The 23,265-nt window shown below is 40.7% G+C and overlaps 1 protein-coding gene across 3 annotated transcripts in view; it reads right to left on the bottom strand.

The window, feature by feature from the left end:
* FYN (FYN proto-oncogene, Src family tyrosine kinase) overlaps nucleotides 1-23,265 on the bottom strand; it is a 162,804-nt gene that overhangs the window by 29,160 nt on the left and 110,379 nt on the right. For all 3 annotated transcript variants that reach the window (XM_060753183.2, XM_060753182.2, XM_060753184.2), the window contains exons 3-6: nucleotides 7,724-7,981; nucleotides 5,751-5,847; nucleotides 2,642-2,740; nucleotides 820-923 (exon numbers count right to left, since the gene is read on the bottom strand). In XM_060753183.2, coding sequence (XP_060609166.1) covers nucleotides 820-923; nucleotides 2,642-2,740; nucleotides 5,751-5,847; nucleotides 7,724-7,970 — 547 coding nt within the window. In that variant the 5' untranslated portion in view covers nucleotides 7,971-7,981. The remainder of the gene's footprint in view (nucleotides 1-819; nucleotides 924-2,641; nucleotides 2,741-5,750; nucleotides 5,848-7,723; nucleotides 7,982-23,265) is intronic.

Raw genomic sequence — 23,265 nt, 5'->3', positions numbered from 1 at the left:
TGGTGCAATAAATAAATATGGAATAGTGCATTGATGACTGGAACGGCCTTGGAATACGAGTTTGGACTGCGTGGTTTTAATAATTGTTTTAATATTGATATGTCTTAAATTCTCATTTTAATGTACAGTATATGTTTATTTTATTATATGTATGTTTACGGCATTGAATTGCTGCCTATTGGTGAGGCTGCTTTGAGTTTCCTTTGGGGTGAAAAGGGCGGGATATAAATGTTGTAAATAAATAAAAATGAAATGAAAATAATTCCCCCTTTTTACACAATGCTCCTTTTAGATTTAATAAAAGGGTCATTCCACAGTTTAAAAACATATCGGTGCAGCATCTAATATTTCAAATAAAACATTATATAGGAAAGAGCTAAATAAAAACAGGCACAAGTAGCGCCATATACATTAAAATGTGTATTAAGTTTTTAAACTCAAACACTGAACTGCTTGATAGTTGGACACCTTAAACTGATGCCCAGCAAATGCTTCATCATTCAGCTGAAACCAATAGGCTATATATTTGTCTAGTATCCCTTCATATTTGCTTGCAAATCTCTCTCTTGAGTTTTGCAGAATTATATGTAAACTTAAATCATTCCAGTTGCAAACTCTAAACCAGTGCAAAATTAATGAACTGAATATGATGGACAACTCATTAACAATTAATGTTTTGATTTAAACATAGCACTCTAATATTACAGGGGAAACAATCAATGTCCATTTTAAAGTTTTGATTTTGTTTGTGATTGACTTGACAACTTTGTTTAGAGCCAACTTTTTTGTTTGCTCAGCAATTAAAATAAACCATACTACCTTTGGTGGTTTCACTCTCACGAATCAGGAAGGTTCCACGTGGGTTTCCAAATGACAGCAGCTGCCTCTCGGCATCCTTTCGTCCAAGTTTGCCAAAGTACCATCTAAGTGAAAATACCAGGATGATATAGTTTAAACCCTTGACCAAAAAAATGCACACTTTGTGTGTCTGAGGCCCCTTCTTCACAGCTGAATAAAATCCCAAATTTTCTGTCTTGAACTGAAATATATCGCACTGTGGACTCAGATAACCCAGTTCAAAGCAGACATTTTGGGATTTTCTGTCTTGATATCCTGGGTTATAAGTGGAAGGGCACTGAGATGGTTGCATTCTTCCTCTGAGTTTGGAGGTCTGAAGTGATGCACACTGAATGGAGAGGGAAGTAGGGATAACCTGCATAGCCAGCCTGACCAAATCAGCCCTGGTGATCAATGAGTGATAGATATCATGGCTGAATCACCATCAGAAAGATATGCCAGTTGTATGAGTAAGGTTAGGACAGATGATCTAGCATTTGCTTATATCTGGCCCTTGGTCATCATTACCATTTAGGACCGAATTTTAAAATAGCAAAACCATATTTACTTGGAAGTAACCCCCACTTGGTGGCGCAGTGGGTTAAACCATTGAGCTGCTGAACTTGCTGATCAAAAGGTCGGTGGTTCAAATCTGGGGAGTGGGGTGAGCTCCCGCTCTTAGCCCCAGCTTCTGCCAGCTGAGCAGTTCGAAAACATTCAAATGAGAGTAGATCAATAGGTATCGCCTTGGTGGGAAGGTAATGGTGCTCCATGCAGTTATGCCGGTCACATGACCTAGGAGGCATTTACAGACAACACGGGCTCTTCGGATTAGAAATGGAGATGAGCACCACCCCCAGATTCGGACACAACTAGACTTAAAGTCAAGGGGAAACCTTTAATTTTACCTTAACCCCAACTCAGTGGCATGCAATTTTGAAGAGATGTGCATAAAATTATACTGTTATTTTAAATTGTATTGAAATGCTTTTGATGTAACCTGCTTTGTGTTTCCTTTGTGGAAAGAAAAGCAGACTATAAATAAAGATAATAATAATCATCATCATCTCAGGTGGCAGCAGAATTGATGAGACGCAACTGGAAAAACTTACACGATATGAGAATTTAAAAACAGAACTGCAAAGACTCTGACACAAGCCAGTAAAGGTGTTCCCAGTGGTGCAGTGCCTAAAGACCTTGGCCTGCACTTAAAAACAATCTGCACTGACAAAATTACCATCAGTCAGCTGCAAAAGATCACGCTACTTGGATCTGCACACATTATTCACTGATACATGATGCAGTCCTAGACACTTGGGAACTGTCTGATGTGTGATCAAATACAAAAGCCAGCATAGTGAGCATCTTTGCTGTGTACTAATCTTGTTATGCATCAAATAATAATAATAATAATAATAATAAATTTAAAACTATGGTAATGACACCTAAAGATGTGTGCTGCTGAACTTGCCCTTATTATGCAATAAGTTCCAGCCATTAGATTGTTCAAAAGGCGTGCACTACTCCTTCTGTACTGACATGCCAGATACAACTTAAAGATATTATTTAGCCACCCGGTGAAAACATTTGGTAATCCTGACTTTGACCTGACACAAAGCAATCTTCTCCCTCCTTTCCTCCCTCTAATTACCCAAATCTCTATCAGCACCGCACAAAAAAGAAAGAAACTAATGTAGTACTCCATTCCTTGAATAGAGTACTACAGTTTATCATGTACTAATCTCTTGTACTTCCTTCAGGCATGGAATTAAGTAGCGTTCATAACACTAAAAGAAAAACATACTCCTCAGCTTGGATGGAGTCAACCGGAGCGACATAATTACTGGGAATATAACCAGTTTCTCCTGTAGTCAAAGAACGGGCTTCCCACCAGTCACCTTCCCTGTAAAACAAGAGGAAAAGTTAGAAAAAAAAATCTCCCATGCAATTTAGCTTTATATATCTCATCTATTATGGATGCAATTTTCTACTTTTCATTGTAAGTTCCTTTAGATAACAACAATGGGGGAAAGGCAAAAGAAATGACATAGTAGATTCACAGTTCAAGTGATTTTTGTGTGTGTCAGGAGCTACTTGAGAAACTGCAAGTCGCTTCTGGTGTGAGAGAATTGGCCGTCTACAAGGACGTTGCCCAGGGGGTGCCCGGATGCTTTACCATCCTGTGGGAGGCTTCTCTCATGTCCCCACAGTTTGAGGGATGTGACAAGTGGAAGTGCAATTTGGTAGCAATAGGATAGTTAAATGTCTGCTGACTCCATTTATTGCTCTTTGTTTTAATATTGTTGCCTGGATATTCCACTAGATGGAGATATTTTATCATATCCACAAGCACTGGAGCCCATGCTATGTAATAAGGAGGGGTTTTTCCGAAAGAGAACACTGATTTGTATTGCTTAATTGCATTTGTCCTCTTTTTTCAAAGAGTGTGTCAATATGTGTGTCATTAGCTCTAACGGTAGTTTGTGCATGTGTACAAGGGCAAGAGGCTTTGAAAGCCCACACGTTTAAAAAGCTACTTGGCATGTCAGGAGGAACGATGATAGAAAATGACAGAGAAGGCTCCATCGTATGAATGGGAGCTCATAGGCATGGTTTCACAGTCATATTCTCCGTGTAAGAAGTGGGTGGTCTTACATCAGGCATGGGCAAACTTTTGTGCTTTGGGACCGCATTGTGGGCCTGACCGAGAGGGTCGGGCCACGAGGGAGGGTGGCTGGGCATGAGCTGGGTTGGGCAGGGCAGGGCCAGCATCATCCTCAGGTTGTCCTGGCATAAGGATGGGACTGCTCACCCCATCCTTATGCCAGGAGGAAAACGAGACATGTGATGACTGCCCCAATCTACTTTGCCAATCCTCCTCCCCTGATCTTCAGGATGTCTTCTCGGCATTATGTCGGGAGGAGGCAAGACAGGAGACAGCCGAGAGCACTCCGGAGGGCTCTCAGCCACTGCATGTCTTCCTCGGGTTGTCCTCTCTGCATAAGGATGGGGCTGCTCGCACCATCCTTATGGCAGGAAGAGGGCGAGCCATGCGGTGGTTGAGAGCGCTCCAGAGGATTCCCAGCTGCTGCATGCCTTCCTCCTCTGTTTTTTCTGCATAAGGATGATGAAGGCCACAATGTCCTTATGCTGAGAGGACAGGGAAAATGAGGAGGGACTAAGGTAAGAGCCAAGGGGCCGCATCTGGTCCCCGGGCCTTAGTTTGCCCATGCCTGTCTTACATCATAGTTCTTAAAAGAAGAATACAGAAAAGTATTGTTGAAGGCTTTCATTGCTGGGATCACTGGGCTGCTGTAAGTTTTTCGGCCATATTCCAGAAGCATTCTCTCCTGACATTTTGCCTGCATCTACGATAAGCATCCTTAGAGCTTGTGAGGACCTCTGAGGATGCCTGCCATAGATGCAGGTGAAACGTCAGGAGAGAATCCTTCTGAAACATGGCCATACAGCCCGAAAAACTTACAGCAACCCAATACTGAAAAGCCTTTTATTTCTCCCAATAGTAGCACTAGCACCAATAAAATTTTGTATAAATTGTATACTGTTGTATAATTCTGTATAATATAGATTCAAGCAGTGCACTCTTGAAATTTATTTTTTGCACAATGGGACTTCCTTACTTTACCTTCTAAAAATATCTCACTAAAACCACAAAGGGCTGGCAGTTTTACAATATGCTCAATGCCTGGTTCCATTTTCAGCATTAAAGTCCTTGAATGTAATTATAGAGAAGAACAAAGTCCTGCATGTGCAACTCGCTTTGAAAAATCCCTGGCCGTATGAACATCAGCATGCATTCCCACATCACTGTATGAGCATAAATTCTCTTTTTAAGAAGCCTGCCATCCATTGCAGTCAAGAATCTGTAGTGGGTCTGTTTATTATTCAAGCGTTACTTTGTTAGGTTTGCAGCCGCATCATTTTGAAGCATAAAGGAAAGTGGATAATGGAAACCTTTTGTCAGCCCTTTCCCCATTTGAAATGTAAAAGCAAAGGATGGTTTTAAAAACCTTGTTCTTTGTATAAGTCATAGCTGAAATGGCTGTGCTTTCATGTACATCAAAGCTGTTCAGGTACACAGAGTCATGAAATATTCCTGAGAATTATCTTCCACCTTTACGTCAATTTTTCACTGTTTTAGGCTTTGCTCTGAAGGTATTTCACTGCAGTTTATGCCTTTATAGCAAAAATGAAGATGTGCCCAACCCCATAATGCATATGTATGTTGAACATTAAATTAAACTGCAGGGCTTTCTGAAGCAGAGCAATGTGCTCCACTGATAGTCCAAAATAAGCATTCTAAAAACTGCAGCACTAACAGCGCTGGCATTTAAAAGGCTGTGTTTCCATTGCCGATTAATCTAGTCCAGCTTTCAGTTTCCAAGCTTGAAATATAATTCTCTGCATAGTTGCAGTAGCCATGTGCTCCAGAAAGGCAAGAGGCAGGAGCCCCTTGCATGAAAGAACAAATTCCAGCTGACCAAGAACGCTGACAAAGGAGGGGCATCACTAGCTGGAGGATTCCTCTTGTGCCTCCTACTCGTCTTGCAGCATTTAATGCTTTGCTTTTTGCTCTTGCAAGTGCAAAAGCAGAGTTACACTCACCAGGAGTGGAAAGAGCTCTGAGGGTGAAGTACTTTGGATGCATCCTGAAAAGATGCACCACACATTATATCAGATGAATGGCAAGAGGAAGAAGGAGGGAGACTACAGAAAAAGAGCTTGTTTCCTTCCCCTCCATCTCTTCCTCTTTCATGAGTCCCCCAACCTTTATTCCACTATATGGGAGCTTTCCAAACATTTCATGTTGGTGACACAATGTAAGGCATGCATCATTTTGCAACACAGCAATTCAGTTTTAGTGGCAATCCCTATAGTAGAAAAGGACTTACGAGCTGTTAAGTATTTGAAATTTCTCTCCTTTATGAAAACTTAAATCATCTTCTGTTCTTGCTTCATAGTCATAGAGAGCCACAAAAAGAGTTACACCTATGCAAAGAGATACTAATGTGAATAAAACAGTCACCAGTTGCCTTCAGTCCTGTTTGGGGAAAACATGAGGTAAAATAAACCAATACAATTGCTATGTTATTTCTTTTGAAAACACTGTTCCTTAATTGAGTTGTGGGGTATGGACTGCCTATAGGGCAATGAAGTAATAGAATCATAGAGTTGAAATCTATGGTTTCCCATTAGAATTGTGGCACAGCTGGCTGAGTGTCAGCTGCATTAAGATCACTTCATGAGTGAAGATCATGAGTTCAAAGCCAGCCCGGGTCGGAGTGAGTGTCCAACCAATTGTGTAGCTTGTTGTTGACCTTTGCAACCTGAAAGACAGTTGCATCTGTCAAGTAGGAAATTTAGGTACCACCTATGTGTGGGGACGCTAATTTAACAAAATTTAAGAGGCCATAAAAAGACTCCAGCAATGCACTCCAGCAAAAGCATGCGGGGAATGCGGAAGTACTTCATCAGTATCGCAGATGGACGATGAAAGCGACAGCTCCCCTGGCGGCCAGAAAAAGTTAAATAGCCACTGACTGTCTTGTCTATGTTGTGTCTTGGCATCGAATGTTTGCCATATATGCGTACATTGTAATCCACCCTGAGTCCCCTGCGGGGTGAGAAGGGCGGAATATAAATACTGTAAATAAATAAGTAGTCATGGGCCTGAAATTTGTCTCATCCGTTTGGTTCGTGTTTAGTAAACACTGTTTATGTTTCATTCCATCCATTCAGATGGCACAAAACGGGAAGGCCCCTGCTGGAATGAAAATAAACCCGATACAAAAGGCAGACGAAAGCGGGTAGACCCAATGCACCCAAGCCTCACAGGGCCTGCAGCCAAGTGCTGTGTAAGGAGCTCTTCTTACTTGTGCTTTGGGCCTACACGCCCGGGCCTTGCATGGCCTGAAGCCGAGCGTCGAGTGAAGAGAATTCCTTAGCACTCAGCTGAAGGCCCTGTGAGTCCTGTGCACATAGGCCTAAAGCCTGCACCTGTAGGCCCAAAGTGCCTGGGCCTACAGGTGCAGGCTTTGGGCCTACACACATTGGCTTGGCAGGGCCTGCAGCCGAGCCCCAAGTAAGGAGCGCTCCTTTCTTGGCACTCAGCTGCAGGCATCACTACAGTTTCGGCCTACGCGCCTGGGCCTGCAGCCGAGCTTAGAGTAAGGAGCGCTCCTTATTCGGTGCTCAGCTGCAGGCCCTGCCAGGCCCGGGCACGTAGGCCCAAAGCCTGCTTTGGACCTATGGCTGAAGTACCCTCCCCCTAATAATGGGCTGAAAGAAAAATATTTTTCGGCACAGAAAACAGAAAACAAATATCTGAGGCTCAGTCGAAACAGATCGGGGCCCCCATCGAAAGTCAAGACACGAAATGGATCAAGGTTTACTCTGAATGCACATAACCAGTCCCTATCCGTCATCAGGTCCAATCTCCTGCTTCAGTTAAAGCATCCTAAACAGGTAGTTGCCCAGCCTTTTTTTGAAGATATCTATCTAGAGAAGGCTACCATATCACCTCTCTCGACCATTGGTTTTATTACATTCCTTCGTCATTGTCAGTTCATTCACTATCAATACATTCCTTCTAATAATCCATTAAAATCTAATCACCTGTACCTTGAAACCTTTAGATCTAGTTCTACCCTCTGAGGCAGAAGAGAATAAACCTGCACCCTCCACTTTGTGGCAGAGGTATTTATGGAGAGCAATTATAGATGAACTATAACTTCTGTATACAGATCTTTTAAAATGTTATTATCAAAGTTTTACATAAAACACAATGAACAATAAAGCCTAACGTATTTTTTTTACTGAAATAGTTTCTGAATATGGAGTAAAAGAATGAATATGAACGTGTTACCTGTTCCTCCTCTTGTACGCAATGTGCCAGTATGTGAAGAAGAATTGACACCACCGAAGACAGTCAGTCCCTGTCCTCCAGCTGTAGGAAAGTTGTTGTAGTTTGGAATGGAAGTCACACCAAAACTTGGATAATGCTGGGGGGTGGGATCGGTCCCATAGCGATAACCTGAACTCTGGTTTAAGCTGCCATCCCTCTCCTCCGTCAGTTTTGTTGCTTCTTTATCCTTACATTGCACACAGCCCATTATCTAAAATCCTGGAAGAAACAACAGTAAAGGCAAAAAATGCATATTTGTTTTCATTTTGATGTCTAGCATGCCTCACCTGGCTTGGCCCATTTATCAGCCAGTAGCTATAGTATAATACAGTAGTCACACTTATCCAACCTTTGCTCATCCAAGGTTCTGTATTATCCAACGCAATCTGCCTCCCACCCGGATCCACAGCTGTTTCAAAATATAGCAATGTTTTGGCACTAAATTCATAAATACAGTAATTACTACATAACGTTACCATGTATTGAACTGCTTTTTCTGTTGATTTGTTGTAAAACATGATTTTTGGTGCTCAATTTGTAAAATCATAACATAATTTGACGTTTAATAGGATTTTCCTTAATCCCTCCTTATCATCCAACATTTTCGTCTGTCCCTCATTTTGCCGGCCTGTTTATGTTGGATAAGCAAGACTCTACTGTAATTGTTTTTGGGACACACAGGTAATGAACAGTGACAAGCAAAAAAAATCCCATAAACAACTTCTTTCCAAGTTGTGTTTGTGCTCCAAATCAGAAACATCGCCAAAGAAAAGAAAATCATTTGAAATAGGATCCTTTTTCATTTCCAAAGTGTGATTTCCATCATGGCCCATGTCAGTACAAGGTTTGCTTCAAAGTGGGCAAACAGGAATGAGCACATGATAAGGTCTACCACAAACTAATGGCAGAGCGTGCACTTGGCTTTGTACCCTGTGCTCTTAGCCTTTCTCTAACCTGCCCCAGATTTAAAAGGCACACACACCCTTTTCAGGTTTTTTTCTGCCTTTAGCTGCAGCTGATGTTTTTGTAGTTTAAGAGAAATGTCCTCTTAAGACAACCTTGGGTTTATGAAGTAACTCTACACCCTTATTACCACTGTGGAAAATGCTGTTCATAAACCACCAAGACTTTAGTTGCTGATTCCACAGACTCAGCTTCCACCCAATTAATCTTTTTTTTTTTTAAATAAATCACTCACATTGACTGACCTAGAAGAAGGAGAGGAAACCACACCAGGCTCTTCAGTCTGGCACATTTTCTTCAACAGAGATTTATTTATTTTGCAATTGCTCAACCTGTTCAAATCCAGGGTATCCACTATTGTCAGGACATTTTTAAAAAATGGTATACTTGATCACTAAGATCATTTTGGCTTTGCTTCTTTCCTACCTCACTTCCTCCAGGAAAGTGGAAACCATTTTTGTGATCATCCTACACTAATGGAAGCTTAATAATTTTGATGCCAATGGGATCATGATTCCAATTTGAAGCCTGAATTTCAGGCTTTACTCTTTAAAAACCTAAGTTTTAATGGAACTCTCTAAGGTGCTGAATCTATGTGGAGGTTGAACACCTTGTATAGTTTTCAATGAAAACTCAAGACTAGGCTGACCACACTAATGGCACTGTAGGGCAGGGGTCTGGATTTGCCAAGTGCCACTGTCCTACAGTGACTCTCCATTTCACCATTGATACTCAGAGGCAATATGAAATTTATATACAATTTGTTGTATGTACATTTCCAAGGTATGCAAATACTGTATTCAGAAAAACTCATTTCCACATGTAGAGTGAGTAAAATTTAGCTCTCATTAATAGAGCCATTCAGTGTCTTTGTAAAGGCTTCAATGAATATGGTGTAGGGCTGATCTTCCCTGCATTCCCATATCTCCATCCTTTAATGATCTAAGGATAACAGAGTCAGTATCAAGTGAACCACAGCTTTTGTGGGGTCTTCTCCAGGTACTACATGCCTCAAAAAAAAAAAAAAAAAAGAGGAGGAAAACAACTGTTCAAGAAATGCATGCCATTTGGGAAACTACCATATATACTCGAGTATAAGCCTATCCGAATATAAGCTGAGGCACCTCATTTTATCACAAAAAAAACCTGGGAAAATGTATTGACTCGAGTACAAGCCAAGGGTGGAAAATGCAGCAGTTATTGGTAAATTTCAAAATAAAAATAGATACCAATAAAATCACATCAATTGAGGTATTAGTAGGTTAAATGTTTTTGAATATTTACATAAAACTGTATTTTAAGATAAGACTGTCCAACTCTGATTAAACTATAATTCTAACCTTCTTCAATGTAAATGTGCTTACATATCTTTCCAGTAACAATAAAGAGAATAAAATAATAAATATAATAATAACAATAATAAAATTAAATAAAACATAATAATAATAATAGAGTAAAATAATAAATGTAATAACAATAGTAAATACAGTAAATTAATAAATGTAGTAACAACAACAACAACAATAAAGTTAATAATAATAATTAGAGGAAATAATAATAAATGTAATAATAGTAACAGAGTAAAATAAATATAATAATATTGTGATTTTATATTTCCTGATGTGTTTATTTATAATGTTTTTTGTATCTTATGTTATTTTATTTTCATTTTTTATATTTTTATTCTTATGTTGTACATTTGCATTGTTGTATTGCTGGGCTTGGCCTCATGTAAGCCATCCCAAGTGCCCTTGTGGAGATGGTGGCGGAGTATAAATTATTATTATTATTATTATTATTATTATATAACAAAGTAAAATAATAAATAACCTTGATTCGAGTATAAGTCGAGAGGGGCTTTATCAGCCTAAAAAGGGCTGAAAAACTAGGCTTATACATGGATATGGATGCAAGTAATACACACTGCCAAAGCCACAATAAAACCCCAGAAGTTTAAAACAATGGTGTCTTGATTACAGAACAGTATTAACATTTTAACTAATTTTATCCATAAGTCTCTTTGAATCCTACTTTAGGAGAAAGATGGCATATACAATAAACTAAGATAAAATAAAATGAAAAGGATATTTTAGTCTGTTTCTTTCCTTCTTTTACTGTGTTTCCTCCCCACTTTTTTTTGCTGGCATGTATTTTTGGGACAGCAGTAGGGAGGAGGGTGTGAAAAAGCTAGATGGAGTGGCTGTTTCCCTTTCCATTGTCCTTTGCAACTTGGCTTCAGTGCACAAGCTGCGCACGTCTAAAGACTGCCTGATTTCAGGGCTGTGTACGATGTGACAGAGGGTGTAACCTACATGTTTCTTTTCAAGCCAAAGTCTTTGAAATGTTGTCCATTTCTTCTCGAAGACACGAATTATACATGATATCATTGGCTGCCTAGTTAAGATTCAGGACAAGAATGACAAGCACATGGCTGGACTCGTTTCAAAATGACTCCAGGGCTTTTGTGGATAAGTTTAAGTTCACCCTCCATTCAACAGTTCTAAACAACCAGACAGCAAGAATCTATTATCTGCCATTACAGCAAAGCCTCACAAACCTTCACTGTGCTGAATGCAGGCATTCAAAAATATATTTTTAAAAACCCCACACATTCATACTATTGAAGAAAATGGTGATATCGTTCAAGAATATCTGGAAGCCATGCATACTGGACTCTGTAGAGGTGTATGTTTAGCACTACAAGTAGTAAACAAGATTTTAATATGGTTTTAAAATTAAATGTTTAGCAATTGTTGGGTCATATAAAAATTTCATAATTTTGTCATTGGCCTTACAGGAAAAGGAGTCATGATCTACTTCTCCAAAACAAAAAAGACAGTTTCTACATAAAACAAATTAAGAAAAATAAATGGTATTTATTTTATCATAAGACACTCTAATTTTATAAACCACCCTGAATTCAGCTATGTTTCCTTTATCTCAGCCATATTGTTTTTATGATGTTGTTATGACTGTATTTGTTTTATTATTTTATTCATTGATTTTAATTGTGTCTCTATTTTTATTTATAATTTTTGGGCTTGTCCCTTTGTAAGCTGCCCCGGGTCTCCTTGGGGAGATGGTTGGTGGGGAATAATAATAATAATAATAATAATAATAATAATAATAATAATAATAATAATAATAATAATTCTATACTCACAGTTCTTATAGTTCAAGTACCTTCAGCACAATATGTGCTTTGCCAGGCACAGCAGCCTTTTATATCCCTCATTACTGTTCAGCTGTACCAATGCATCCACAAAGCAATTCAATAGATTCCTCATATAATAATAATAATAATAATAATAATAATAATAATAATAATAAACCTTTATTTATACCCTGCTACCATCTCCCGCAGGACTCGGTGTGGCTTACAAGAGGCCGAGCCCAGAATACATCAGAACAAAAACACAACCACAACAATACAATACAACAATAAATAACTCATAGCAAAGCAAAAACAATAACAAAATATCACGACGCAATTTAAAAACCTGGCAGGGCCAAATGTAAAGGTTAAACATTTTTTAAAAATGCTGGGCATGACAAGGTGAAAAAGGATGGATATTTTGGGGGGTAAGTGGGTGTGCAGACAATTCTAACTCTCTCGTAAAGTGCATTTGGGACATGTTGCTTGGGATTCCTTAATCTGGGAAGGTACACTGGAACATCCATGTTTTCAAGCTCCTTCTGAAGACTGCCAATGTTGGGGCATGCCTGATGTCCTTGGGGCAGGAGTTCCAGAGTCATGGGGCCACCACCGAGAAGGCCCTGTCCCTCATTCCCACCAATCACGCTTGTGATGCAGGTGGGATCGTGAGCAGGGCCTCTCCAGATGAACGAAGAGATCGTGTGGGTTCGTATACGGAAATGCGGTCACACAGGTAGGTGGGTCCCACACCGTTTAGGGCTTTGTAGGTAAGCACCTGCACCTTGAATTGGGCCCGGAAAATGAACGGCAGCCAATGGAGCCCCTTAAACAGGAGGGTTGACCTCTCCCAGGGTGGATCATCCCTTGAAAACTACAGGATGATCCACCCTGCTTTCCTCTCAAAATGCTCACTGATTGGCCCTCAATTCTGACCATCGCAATACTCACCCAATCTTCCTTTCTTTCCACTTCATGTCCCCAAAGCAATTGCTCTAAAGCAGTGGTTTTCAACCTTCCTAATGCCATGACCCCTTAATGCAGTTTCTCATGTTGTGGTGACCTCCAACAATAAAAAATATTTTCGTTGCTACTTCATAACTGCAATTTTGCTACTAATGTAGCAAATATAGTAATGTAAATATCTGATATGCAGGATGTATTTTCAATCACTGGGTGAAATTTGGCACAAATACCCAATACATCCAAATCTGAATACTGGTGGGGTTGAGGGGGATTGATTTTGTCATTTGGGAGTTGTAGTTGCTGGGATTTATAGTTCACTTACAATCAAAGAGTATCTTGAATCTCACCAACGACAGAATTGAACTAAACTTGGCACACAGAACTCCAATGACCAAGAGAAAATACTGGAAAGCTTTGATGGGCATTGGCCTTAAGTTTTGAGTTGTAGTTCACCTATATCCAGAGATCACTGTGGACTCAAACAATGAGGGCTCTGGACTGAACTTGGCACGAACAGTCAATAAGGCCAAATGCAAACACTGGTAGAGTTTGGGGAAAACAGACCTTGACATTTGGGAGTTGTAGTTGCTGGGATCTATAGTTCACCTACAATCAAAGAGCATTCTGAACCCCACCAATGATAGAATTGTGTGAAACTTCACACACATTACCCCCATGATCAACAGAAAATACAGTGTTTTCTGATGGCTTTGGCAACCCCTCTGATGACCCCTCACACCCCCCCCCCCCAGGGGTCCCGACTCCCAGGTTGAAAAACACTGCTCTATAATAATATACAAGCAAATAAAAAAACAACTGAATAAATGAAAAAAATCACATAAACCACATGTGAAACAATGCACATAATTACAAACATATTAGATCTTTAAAATCTCATTAAAAGATTTCAAAAATTAGGTTAAATTTGTTGCAAGGGGATGGTAAACTGGGCGGATATTAACAGCTGGGCGAGAGTGTATATAGATGTAATTAATCCCCCTCCTCTCCATAGGCTAAATTGCACAGATGTGTCTTTAGTAACTTTTTAAAGGAGAGGAGGGAGGAGGCTATTTTTAATTCTATCGGGAGGAAGTTTCAGAGGTGGGGAGTGGTCACAGAGAAGGCCCTCTCTCTCATTCCCACCAGTTGCACTTGAGACGGGGACCGGGAGGAGGGCCTCCTCAGCCGAACGCGGTGCTCGTGTTGGTTTGTATATTGAGATGTGGTTTTTCTAATAGTCTGGGCCCAAACCGTTTACATCCTTCCTCACTCGTCCCATGCATTCACACTAACGCTTCTATTCTTTCTGTAGATGTCTTTTTCACTTTAGCAGAATAAAGGAAGACAAGCAGAGGCGGCCCTAGGTAATTTTCAATGGTAAGCAAACAGTATTTTGGCACCCCCCCCCCAACCAATCATTGATATATATTTTCTGTTTGTCGTGGGAGTTCTATGTGCCATATTTGGTTCAATTCCATCATTGGTGGAGTTCAGAATGCTCTTTGATTGTAGGTGAACTATACATCCCAGTAACTACACTTGCCGCACTTGCTCCCTTGCCTGGCCCGCTTTGAATCCGGAGGCGTGCCTGAAGACCCCGGCGTGTGCACCAAAAGTCACCTCTTCTCCTGACTTTCTCCTCAGCCATTGGGACCAAGAGAGAGAGAGAGAGAGGTGGAGATGCCCACCTTTCCTTAAGGTAGGCACAAAAACAAAGGAGGGAGCGGAGGTGGGAGATACCTCCAGCCGGAGGGGCTCTCTCTCTCTCTCTCTCTTGGTCCCAATGGCTGAAGAGAAAGTCAGGAGAAGAGGTGACTTTTCGTGCTCACGCTGGGGTCTTCAGACACGCCTCTGGACCCGAAGCGGGCCAGGCACGGCGGCTCCACCCCTTGGCCCACCCGTGGATTGGGAAGAGGAGAGGAGGCGGGGGAGCGCCGGGGGATCAGGAAAGGGAGCTGGTCATGAGGAAGGGATCGAACACGGAGAATGATTGAGCGCCGGCTCTGTTTGCGCACCCGGTGGCCGGGTGAAGCAGGAACGAGAGGGGCTAGGCGAGGCTCAAGGGCCCCTTTGGAAAAAGATTCGCCCGGCAGCAAGGCAAGAAAGCCGAGGCTCCCCCCGGACTGCTAGGGCTGTTGTGAGCTGAGGGGGGGCTCCTCAAGTGGTGGTCGAGGAGCATTTACAGAGGCGCCTCTGCGCCCCTGGCAAAAAAAAGTGTTCTGCGACCGCTTACTTCGCGTAATGGACGAGCCGCCCCTGAAGACAAGAAAAACAGGACAACTTTGTACTTTCCGAAGTTTAACTTCCTTATCATGTAAAGCCACTCATGTTTTTGACGTGCCTTCTTTACTACTGCCATTGCCTTCTGCAACCCCGTCCCTCACATTTCCTCTACTTTGCTGATTCTTCTTAGCTGCCCAAGATGCCACAAGACTCTGTTCCTCCTACATCTACTGCTGAGACTCAGTAGGAGAACATGTAGTAATGCATAACACACAGAAACCCCATTATGTTGGACTGACAAGAAGTACATTGCAGCCCTGTCTGTTGCAGGGGAAAAAAACACCACTGTAAAAAGCAACATCTACTAAATTATAAATAACAGATTGCTTCCAAGCAGTGGTTCTTCCTTGAGAGTAACGGCATATCTACACTGTAGAATTAATCCTTAATGAGACAGAACCATGGGGTTGTAGTTTTATAAGCTCTTTAGCCTTATTTACCAAAGACTGCTGGTGTCTCACCAACTATAACCCCCAGGATTCCACAACATTGAGCCTGACAATTAAAATGGTGTTAAAATGCATTAATTCTACAGTGTAGATGCCACCTAGATCACACTCCCATTCCAGCATGGGAAAGCGAGGGTTTGTAAAAACCTGACTCTGGGACCAGGCTTTCTGAGACTACTGTAGTGCAATATCGATTGGATTATGTGCAATGATTATGGAATTGGCCTTGGACCACGATCTTTGGATGGTGTGATTTTATTATTGAATTTAATTTTAAATGCTTAACTTGTATTCATTTTAACTCAATTGATTTTAAGTTTTCAATGTCTGTATGTGTTGCAAGGCACTGAAAAAATGCCACATGTGAGCTGCCTTAAGTCCCCTTCGGAGTAGAGAAAGCAGGGTATAAATAGGGTAAATAAATAAAGTAATTGTTTGCTTGATTGCTAATTCAGGTCAGTTGGAGTAAAAAGGTCTTTGCTGGATGATGGAAGGAGAGAGATAGGCCAGACTCCCTTGGCAGGGTGATCCAAGGCCTGGAAAGAAAAGTAATCTCTTTATGTCCATCAACCATGCCTCTAAAATGGAGGGATCAAAGGAAGGACCTCCCCATGCCTATGAAAACTTTTCTGGGAGACTTTAGCCCTTCAGATAGCTTGGGGCAAATGCGATTTTCTTCAGTGCCAATGTTGCTAGCATCACAGTAACTTTACATTTCAATCCAACACTAGAAACAGAGTTTTAGATTTAGAAGGAATGGAAAGAGAAGATTAGGGTATGATCAGCCAAGAGTCTCACAAGGTTTTCAGATTATTTTTGTCAAAAAGCAACAGTCTCCTGCAGGGACTTGCAGACCATTGGTCACAACCTCAAACAGGAGTCCCCTTGCACTACACATCCCTCTTTATCATGGAGGTGATGATGTCCCAAACCATTTTCAAACTATGCCTCAGCATGGATTTTGAAGTCCCCCAGTACAACAAATCCATGAGGATTCCAATATGACCTCCAAGACTATTCCATTAACTCAGAAAAGGAAGCTTTTGAAGCAAAGTGGGCAGTAAGTACATCCTTATTCTTTCCTGAGCATCCTGGTTCATCTTATCCGTGAACGCAAACTAATGCATTTCCATCCTCTATCAGACAGGAGCACTGCAGCTTAGCACAAAACGTCAAGCATAGAAAGGGAAAGCCCTGTTTATTTTTCAATTCGCTCAGTTCATTTTCCACATATGCTTCAACTATGTACATCAAAGACTTAAAAGACAGCTATGATTTTGGAAGTTATGTGAGCAGAATGATTCAGTAAAAGAAATACAATTTTCTAGATTTCTTTGTTCTTGCAAAGTGGGCTAGAACCAGTTAAATGAATGCATGTAAACCTCTGCACTTGCTTTCCTCCCACTCACTCTGCTAATCAGTTCTGCATGGGGGAACAAAAAGAGATGCCAAATAAACAGAGTGCAACTTAAGCAGACTTCTTGCTGTGATATAAACACTAAATATATGAGCCATGTACTGTTCGCAGAGTATACTGGTGTCTTTCAAAAGAGGCTGTGCTCTGCTATTTTTTTTCCAGCTACGTGACACACCTAGGTTCTGAAAGCCTGGACAATATTCTAATACTCAAATGGTAGAGCTACCAGAAAACCCTGTTTGTTTACCTAAAATACACATTTATCATTTCCTTGCTACAAAATGTGTCAACCCCGTATGACTTAAGGCCAGTTGCAGCTGTGTCAAAAAGAGAAAACAAGAATGACAAGTGCATGGAGAGCAGAAAATTCAATAGGTGACATCAAATCACAACAACAGTAGCATAAAGATATAAGCACTTGAGCAAATTAACACCTAGGGCACATAGACTCTGTCCGTTTAGCTTATTTCTGAACAGTAACAGCAGAAATCAGTTTCACTATGCGGGTGATTAGACTGACTTCTGTGAAAATGAAGGCACTTACACTACCACAAAGGGAGGCCTCAAACTGATTCCAATATTCTCCGTATCTGTGGCTTGACAACTCCAGTGAATTCGGGTTTTCAAAAATTTCCTTCTACTGGAATGCATATGTTTAGAGCCCATTGGATGTTTATATAGCAATTCTCATTTTGTGGAGTTGCTTTTGCCATGCAATGTGATTTACCCTAGAACGTGCTGATGTGCATTACAGGTCTATTTTGGATTTCCCTTGATGTTGCTTATTTCAGTGTAAAGGGCTTAAAGTGAGTTGCAGCACATTATCAGAGCACTCGGAAACTGACTCCAAGCTGCATTCAATGGTTGGTGTAGATGGGGCCCTAGGCAGCTTTGTTACTGTATAACTATAGTCATCCTACATCACTAATATATCACAAGTCTAGCAACACAGAACATGAACTTCAGAATTATTGACTTCTTTATCTTCCCAGAATGAAAGTAAAATAGAAAATGAACATAAAGACCTTTCAGGAACAAATAAAGATAAGTTTGAAGATTTATCAGCTTTGATTCACGTAGTCTGTACTCCATTATGGAGACAAGGAAGAAATGCTGAAAGAAATTAAAACGCCCAAGAACAGGGTTTTGCTCCAGAACCCCCTCATAATCCATCTTCTTTTGTCAAATGGGAGGCATGTCTATCCAATCAAATTTTATGTTGCTAACAATATATTACAGAGCACAAGTCATAGTCATAATTAGGGACTACTGTTTAGTACTTTTAATATTATTAAGGTATCAGTATGGAAAAATATTTTTCTCAATATTTTTCTTATGAACACATTTTTATTCTAATTATTTCATTACTAGCTGTACCCGCCACGCATTGCTGTGGCCAACCTTCCCTCCCTCTTTATCTCCTTTTCCCCCTTTCCTTCACTCCCTCTTTCCATCTTTCCTTCCCTTTTCTTTTTTCCTTCTCCATCTCTTTCCTTCCTCCCTTTTTCTTTTCCTCTTTCTCTTTCCTTCTCTACCTCTTTCCTTTTTTGCTTTTTGCTTCCACCCTTCCTTCTGTCTTTCCCTCCCTCCCTCTTTCTTTCTCTTCTTCCTTTGCTCCCTCTTTCCTTTCCTTTTTTTCTTTCCTTCTCTACCCCTTTCTTTCCATCCCTTTTCTTTTCCTCTTTCTCTCCTTTCTTCCTTCTCTACCTACTTCCTTCCTTCTCTCTTTCTTTCTTTCTTTCTTTCTTTCTTTCTTTCTTTCTTTCTCCCCTTCCTTCCCTGTATTGTCATTTAGCTTTTTGGGATTTTTATGTCCTTTCCACTTTGGGGGGGGGGGGGAGTTATGACCGATGGTCACTCATTGGTCTGTTAGGGGTGTAGTGTCCAAATTTGGTGTCATTTCGTCCAGTGGTTTTTGAGTTATGTTAATCCCACAAACAAACATTACATTTTTATATAACTTCGTTTAACTCAGTTATACTTATTTATATCATGATGTTATTAACATGGTCTAGTTTAGAAAAAAAAATCAAGTCATGCTCTCTCAGCCTCAGAGAAAAGCTATGGGAACCTCCCTTAAGAAACCTTTCCAACAAAAAAATAGAACAACATTGTCGTAAATGGAATTTCACTTGAAAGAATAGGAATAACTAATGTAACTGTAATATATAGCAAATGGTGACCAATCTGTTGTACATAAACAGGCTTTTGTTTTGAAACCTAACTGAAACCAATGTACCGTATATACTCGAGTATAAGCCAACCCAAATATAAGCTGAGGCACCTAATTTTATCACAAAAACTGGGGAAACTTATTGACTTGAGTATAGGGTAGGAAATGCAGCAGCTACTGGTAAATTTGAAAATAAAATAAAATACCAATACAGTTACATTAATTGAGGTGGCCATCTGTCAGGGGTGATTTGAATGCAATATTCCTGCTTCTTGGCAGGGGGTTGGACTGGATGGCCCATGAGGTCTCTTCCAACTCTTTGATTCTATGATTCTATGAACAGCTTCTCCTCTCCTTTCGGCACAGCAAACCAGCTGAGCGCCTTCCTTTCCTCCTCTCTTGGCACAGAGATTCAGCTGGGTTGCGGTGCTGAAAGAGAAGCAAGCATGTAGCTGGTAGAAGCCCTGCAAAGGGCTTCTTTCAGCCCCATGCCTTCCTGCCAAGACCCTCACTCGAGTATGCACCGAGGGGGCCTTTTTCAGCATTAAAAATGTGCTGAAAAATTAGGCTTATACTTGAGTCAGAAGATTGTGGCCCCTAGCCCTGTTCTAGATGTTCAACCCACAGTGCTAAGAAAGCTGTTCTCAGTGGGAAGAAATCCTCATTGCTGTTTACATGGCTTTATACGAGATGGAAACACATCTAGCGTTCATACTTCCACCACAACGGCATTTATTTCACACATTATTATCAGGGATTAAATAAACTCACTCTGTGTAATGAAGCAATTCAGTTTAATTGTACTTGCTCTTCTGTGCTACCACAAACAAGAGAGCAGAAGCCAAGTTTTATATATCTTTCAATGCTAATAAGAAACACCTGCAATATTACAAGTTTGAGAGTTTCATTAACACCAGACAGAACTGTTGGTTTGGACATCTGGATCCACCTAGTTTCCTTTCCTAAAGGGAAACGATCCATCTGTTTGTGACTTTATTTCAACTGAACCAAAGGAGACCTCCTTTACTCTGTGACCATCTATCTTCCTTCGTTTATTCAATGATGCTTCTGCATTTCAATCTTCAGAATCAGCAATGCATTCTTCTATGCTGTAATTTTGCCTACATGATATATAGAAGTATTTCAAGAATGGCACATGACAAACATTTATTGGTAGATGATGGATAAATGTAAGTGTCTGGTTGCTTAAGAAGTACTATTAAGAATAATTCTATACCCCATACTATATCAAACCATAAACTATGTATTGACGAGATATCTATATTAAAATACAATTAAAAGAAAATAAAGACAAACTTAACTTAATGTAATACAATTTTATTGCTTTACTGTATTACAAAAAGCTTTTTAAATTTAAAAGTATTATTTTTTCAGTTTTTTTGCAGGTTGCTTAAGTTCCGGTTCAGGCCCTCTGGGAGCGCATTGGGTTACACCACTGAGCTGCTGAACTTGCTGACTGAAAAGGCTGGCGGTTTGAATCTGGGGAGCGGGGTGAGCATCCGGTTTTGGCTTCAGCTTCTGCCAGCCACATGCAAATGTGAATAGACCAATAGGTATCGCTCTGGCAGGAAGGTAACGGTGCTCCATGCAGCCATGCTGGCCACATGACCTTGGAGGTGTCTACGGACAAAGCTGGCTCTTCGGCTTAGAAATGGAGATGAGCACCACCCCCCAGAGTTGGACGCGATTAGACTTAATGTCCTTTACCTTAAGTTCCGGTTGCTTGAGTTAACTGAGAGTCTACTGTGCATTCTTTTTCCCCTTTGTTGTTTCTTTTCTTCTTTTTGCTTTTTTTCTGAATGTTTATTTATTTGACTCTATATCAGATTATTTGCGTTAAAATTAATGAAAGATTTTTCTTTAAAAATATACATTCCTTGTAACTGAACATTTTAAAAATGTTTAAAACCATGAAAATGAACAAAATCTGGCTACCAGTATTAAAAAAAATCTAAAATTGCAACAGCAAAAACAGCAGAGAGAAAAACAGGCAGGGACATCTAATCACCTTTCAAGAAGAGTTTGCTCCAGGCACAGGCAGCCCATTGTATGCTAATCAAGGTGGTCAGTTGAAAGATTCACACCTAGCCCAACTTACAAAAGCCCTTTGTCTCACCCTGGTCATTCCACAGATATACAGTATAAACCCCCTTTTTCCCAGTTCCAGCAGACCTCTGAGGATGCTTGCCATAGATGCAGGCGAAACGTCAGGAGAAAGGCCTCTAGAACATGGCCATATAGCCCGAAAAAACCCCCACAAGAACTGAGATTTTAAAAATTGTTTCAATCCTCTCTAAAATGTCCAAAATGCATTGGAACCTTTTTTCTTTTTTAAAATGTAAACTCACTTAGCTCCTTCCACACACCAAACCTCTTGATGGCCTATCTTGTGCTCCTATTATATACTTATTGCCCATAAATACAGAGAAAGCCAAGATTGTTGCTTCAGCTACTCATAGGGCTTCCATCTGTTGTATTCATTCTAGGAAAAAATTAGGAACCAAACTGGATTAGCAACTTCTTTCCTTTAGGAGTTATAGTTTCAGAATATCTTTAGCCTTCTCGGAGCTGTGGTGGTGCCGGATGGACTGCTGAACTGAAGGTTGGATTGCTGACCTGAAAGTTGCCGGTTCGAATTTGCGAGGTGAGCTCCTATCTGTCAGGACTAGCTTGCGAGGACATGAGAGGAGATTCCCACAGGATGGTAACACATCCGAGTGCCCCCTGGGCAACGTCTCTGTAGACGGCCAATTCTCCCACACCAGAAGTGACTCGCAGTATGTTCTCAAGTCACTTCTGATACTATTTTTTTTTAAAAAAGCCTTTTCTGCCAGAAGGTTCTGTGGCCTCATCAAAATACATTTCCTGTGATTCCATGGCAATTCAGGTGGTACAAAACTGCATTAGTTCGACAGTGTAGATACACCCTTAGTCTAACTGTGCATCCCAGATTTGGCTTACTTCAGACCCAAATGCTATCGCATGTTAAACCATCACTTTATGTGTACAGAACAAACACATGAATAGAAGCTGAAGGAACAACGACCAGTCCTGTCCAATGTGCCTTCAGTGATTGAATGTAAGATTCGCCCTGACCACACTTTGCACAAAATGTTCTTAGACACACTTTATTTTATGGGTTGTGCAATGAAACCATTCCTCATTCTTGGAGCCTCCTCCTTATAAGTTACACTGTCCTATCTCCCAGTATTTTATTTTTAAAATATATAATTTTATCCATGCATCTGGCCCTGCCTAGTGAAATTCCTTGTGTTTTTAATGTTTGATTTTATATTGTTGTGTTGTATATTATTTTGATTTTGCATTTTATGTATTTTGCTCGTTTTATTGTGTTTTGTGTTATATTGCTTGTATTGTATCGATGGGCGTTGCCTCATGTAAGCTGCACCGAGTCCCCCTGGAGGAGATGGAGCGGGGTATAAATAAAGTATTATTATTATTATTGTACATTTTATATAATAAAAATCCACCAGGGATAAAGGGTACCATTAACTAAGAGAGTGAAATACTTCGCAGAACCTGATTGAAAGCTATCTTAATGTTGGCATGCAGGAAAACATTTTCCACGTTCTTACACCAAGGTACAACCGAGGATACATTCACCACGAGCTGAAAGGAAACAGGAAAGTCAGTGTTCCATCTGGACGGCGGTAGCGGAGGCTGCCTTCCCTCGCTGTGCTTGTTGAAGGAACAGTCCCTGTGGTGGAACTGGCCGGGGGCCCATGAGTCAGGGGTCACCTGGCAAATCCGCAAGAAAACACAGCAGCACAAAGTGGCTGTTTGAGCAGGAGTAATCAAAACCCCTCCAATGCAGCAAATGAAAGCGGAGGAGGATCACCCGCGAGCTCTCAACAAAAGACCACTTTGCCACTCTTCCCAGTTTGTACAGAGCTTCATTGCCAGATGATTCTATGAGTGCTAGGGCCTCCTTTCAAAACGGAAGAAAGGAATAGTGGATTCTTTTTCATTCTCTTTGCTTGTACCAGTTTCAGTCAAGAGGAGGAAAAAAGCAATGCCCGCAAAGAGAAGGGGGAGATGTTAGAAACGCATTTCAGC

Source organism: Anolis sagrei, chromosome 1 (genome assembly GCF_037176765.1).
Source record: "Anolis sagrei isolate rAnoSag1 chromosome 1, rAnoSag1.mat, whole genome shotgun sequence".
NCBI lineage: Eukaryota > Metazoa > Chordata > Lepidosauria > Squamata > Dactyloidae > Anolis > Anolis sagrei.
Note: the sequence above shows the minus strand (reverse complement) of the source record. Positions and strands in the feature narration are given on the sequence as shown.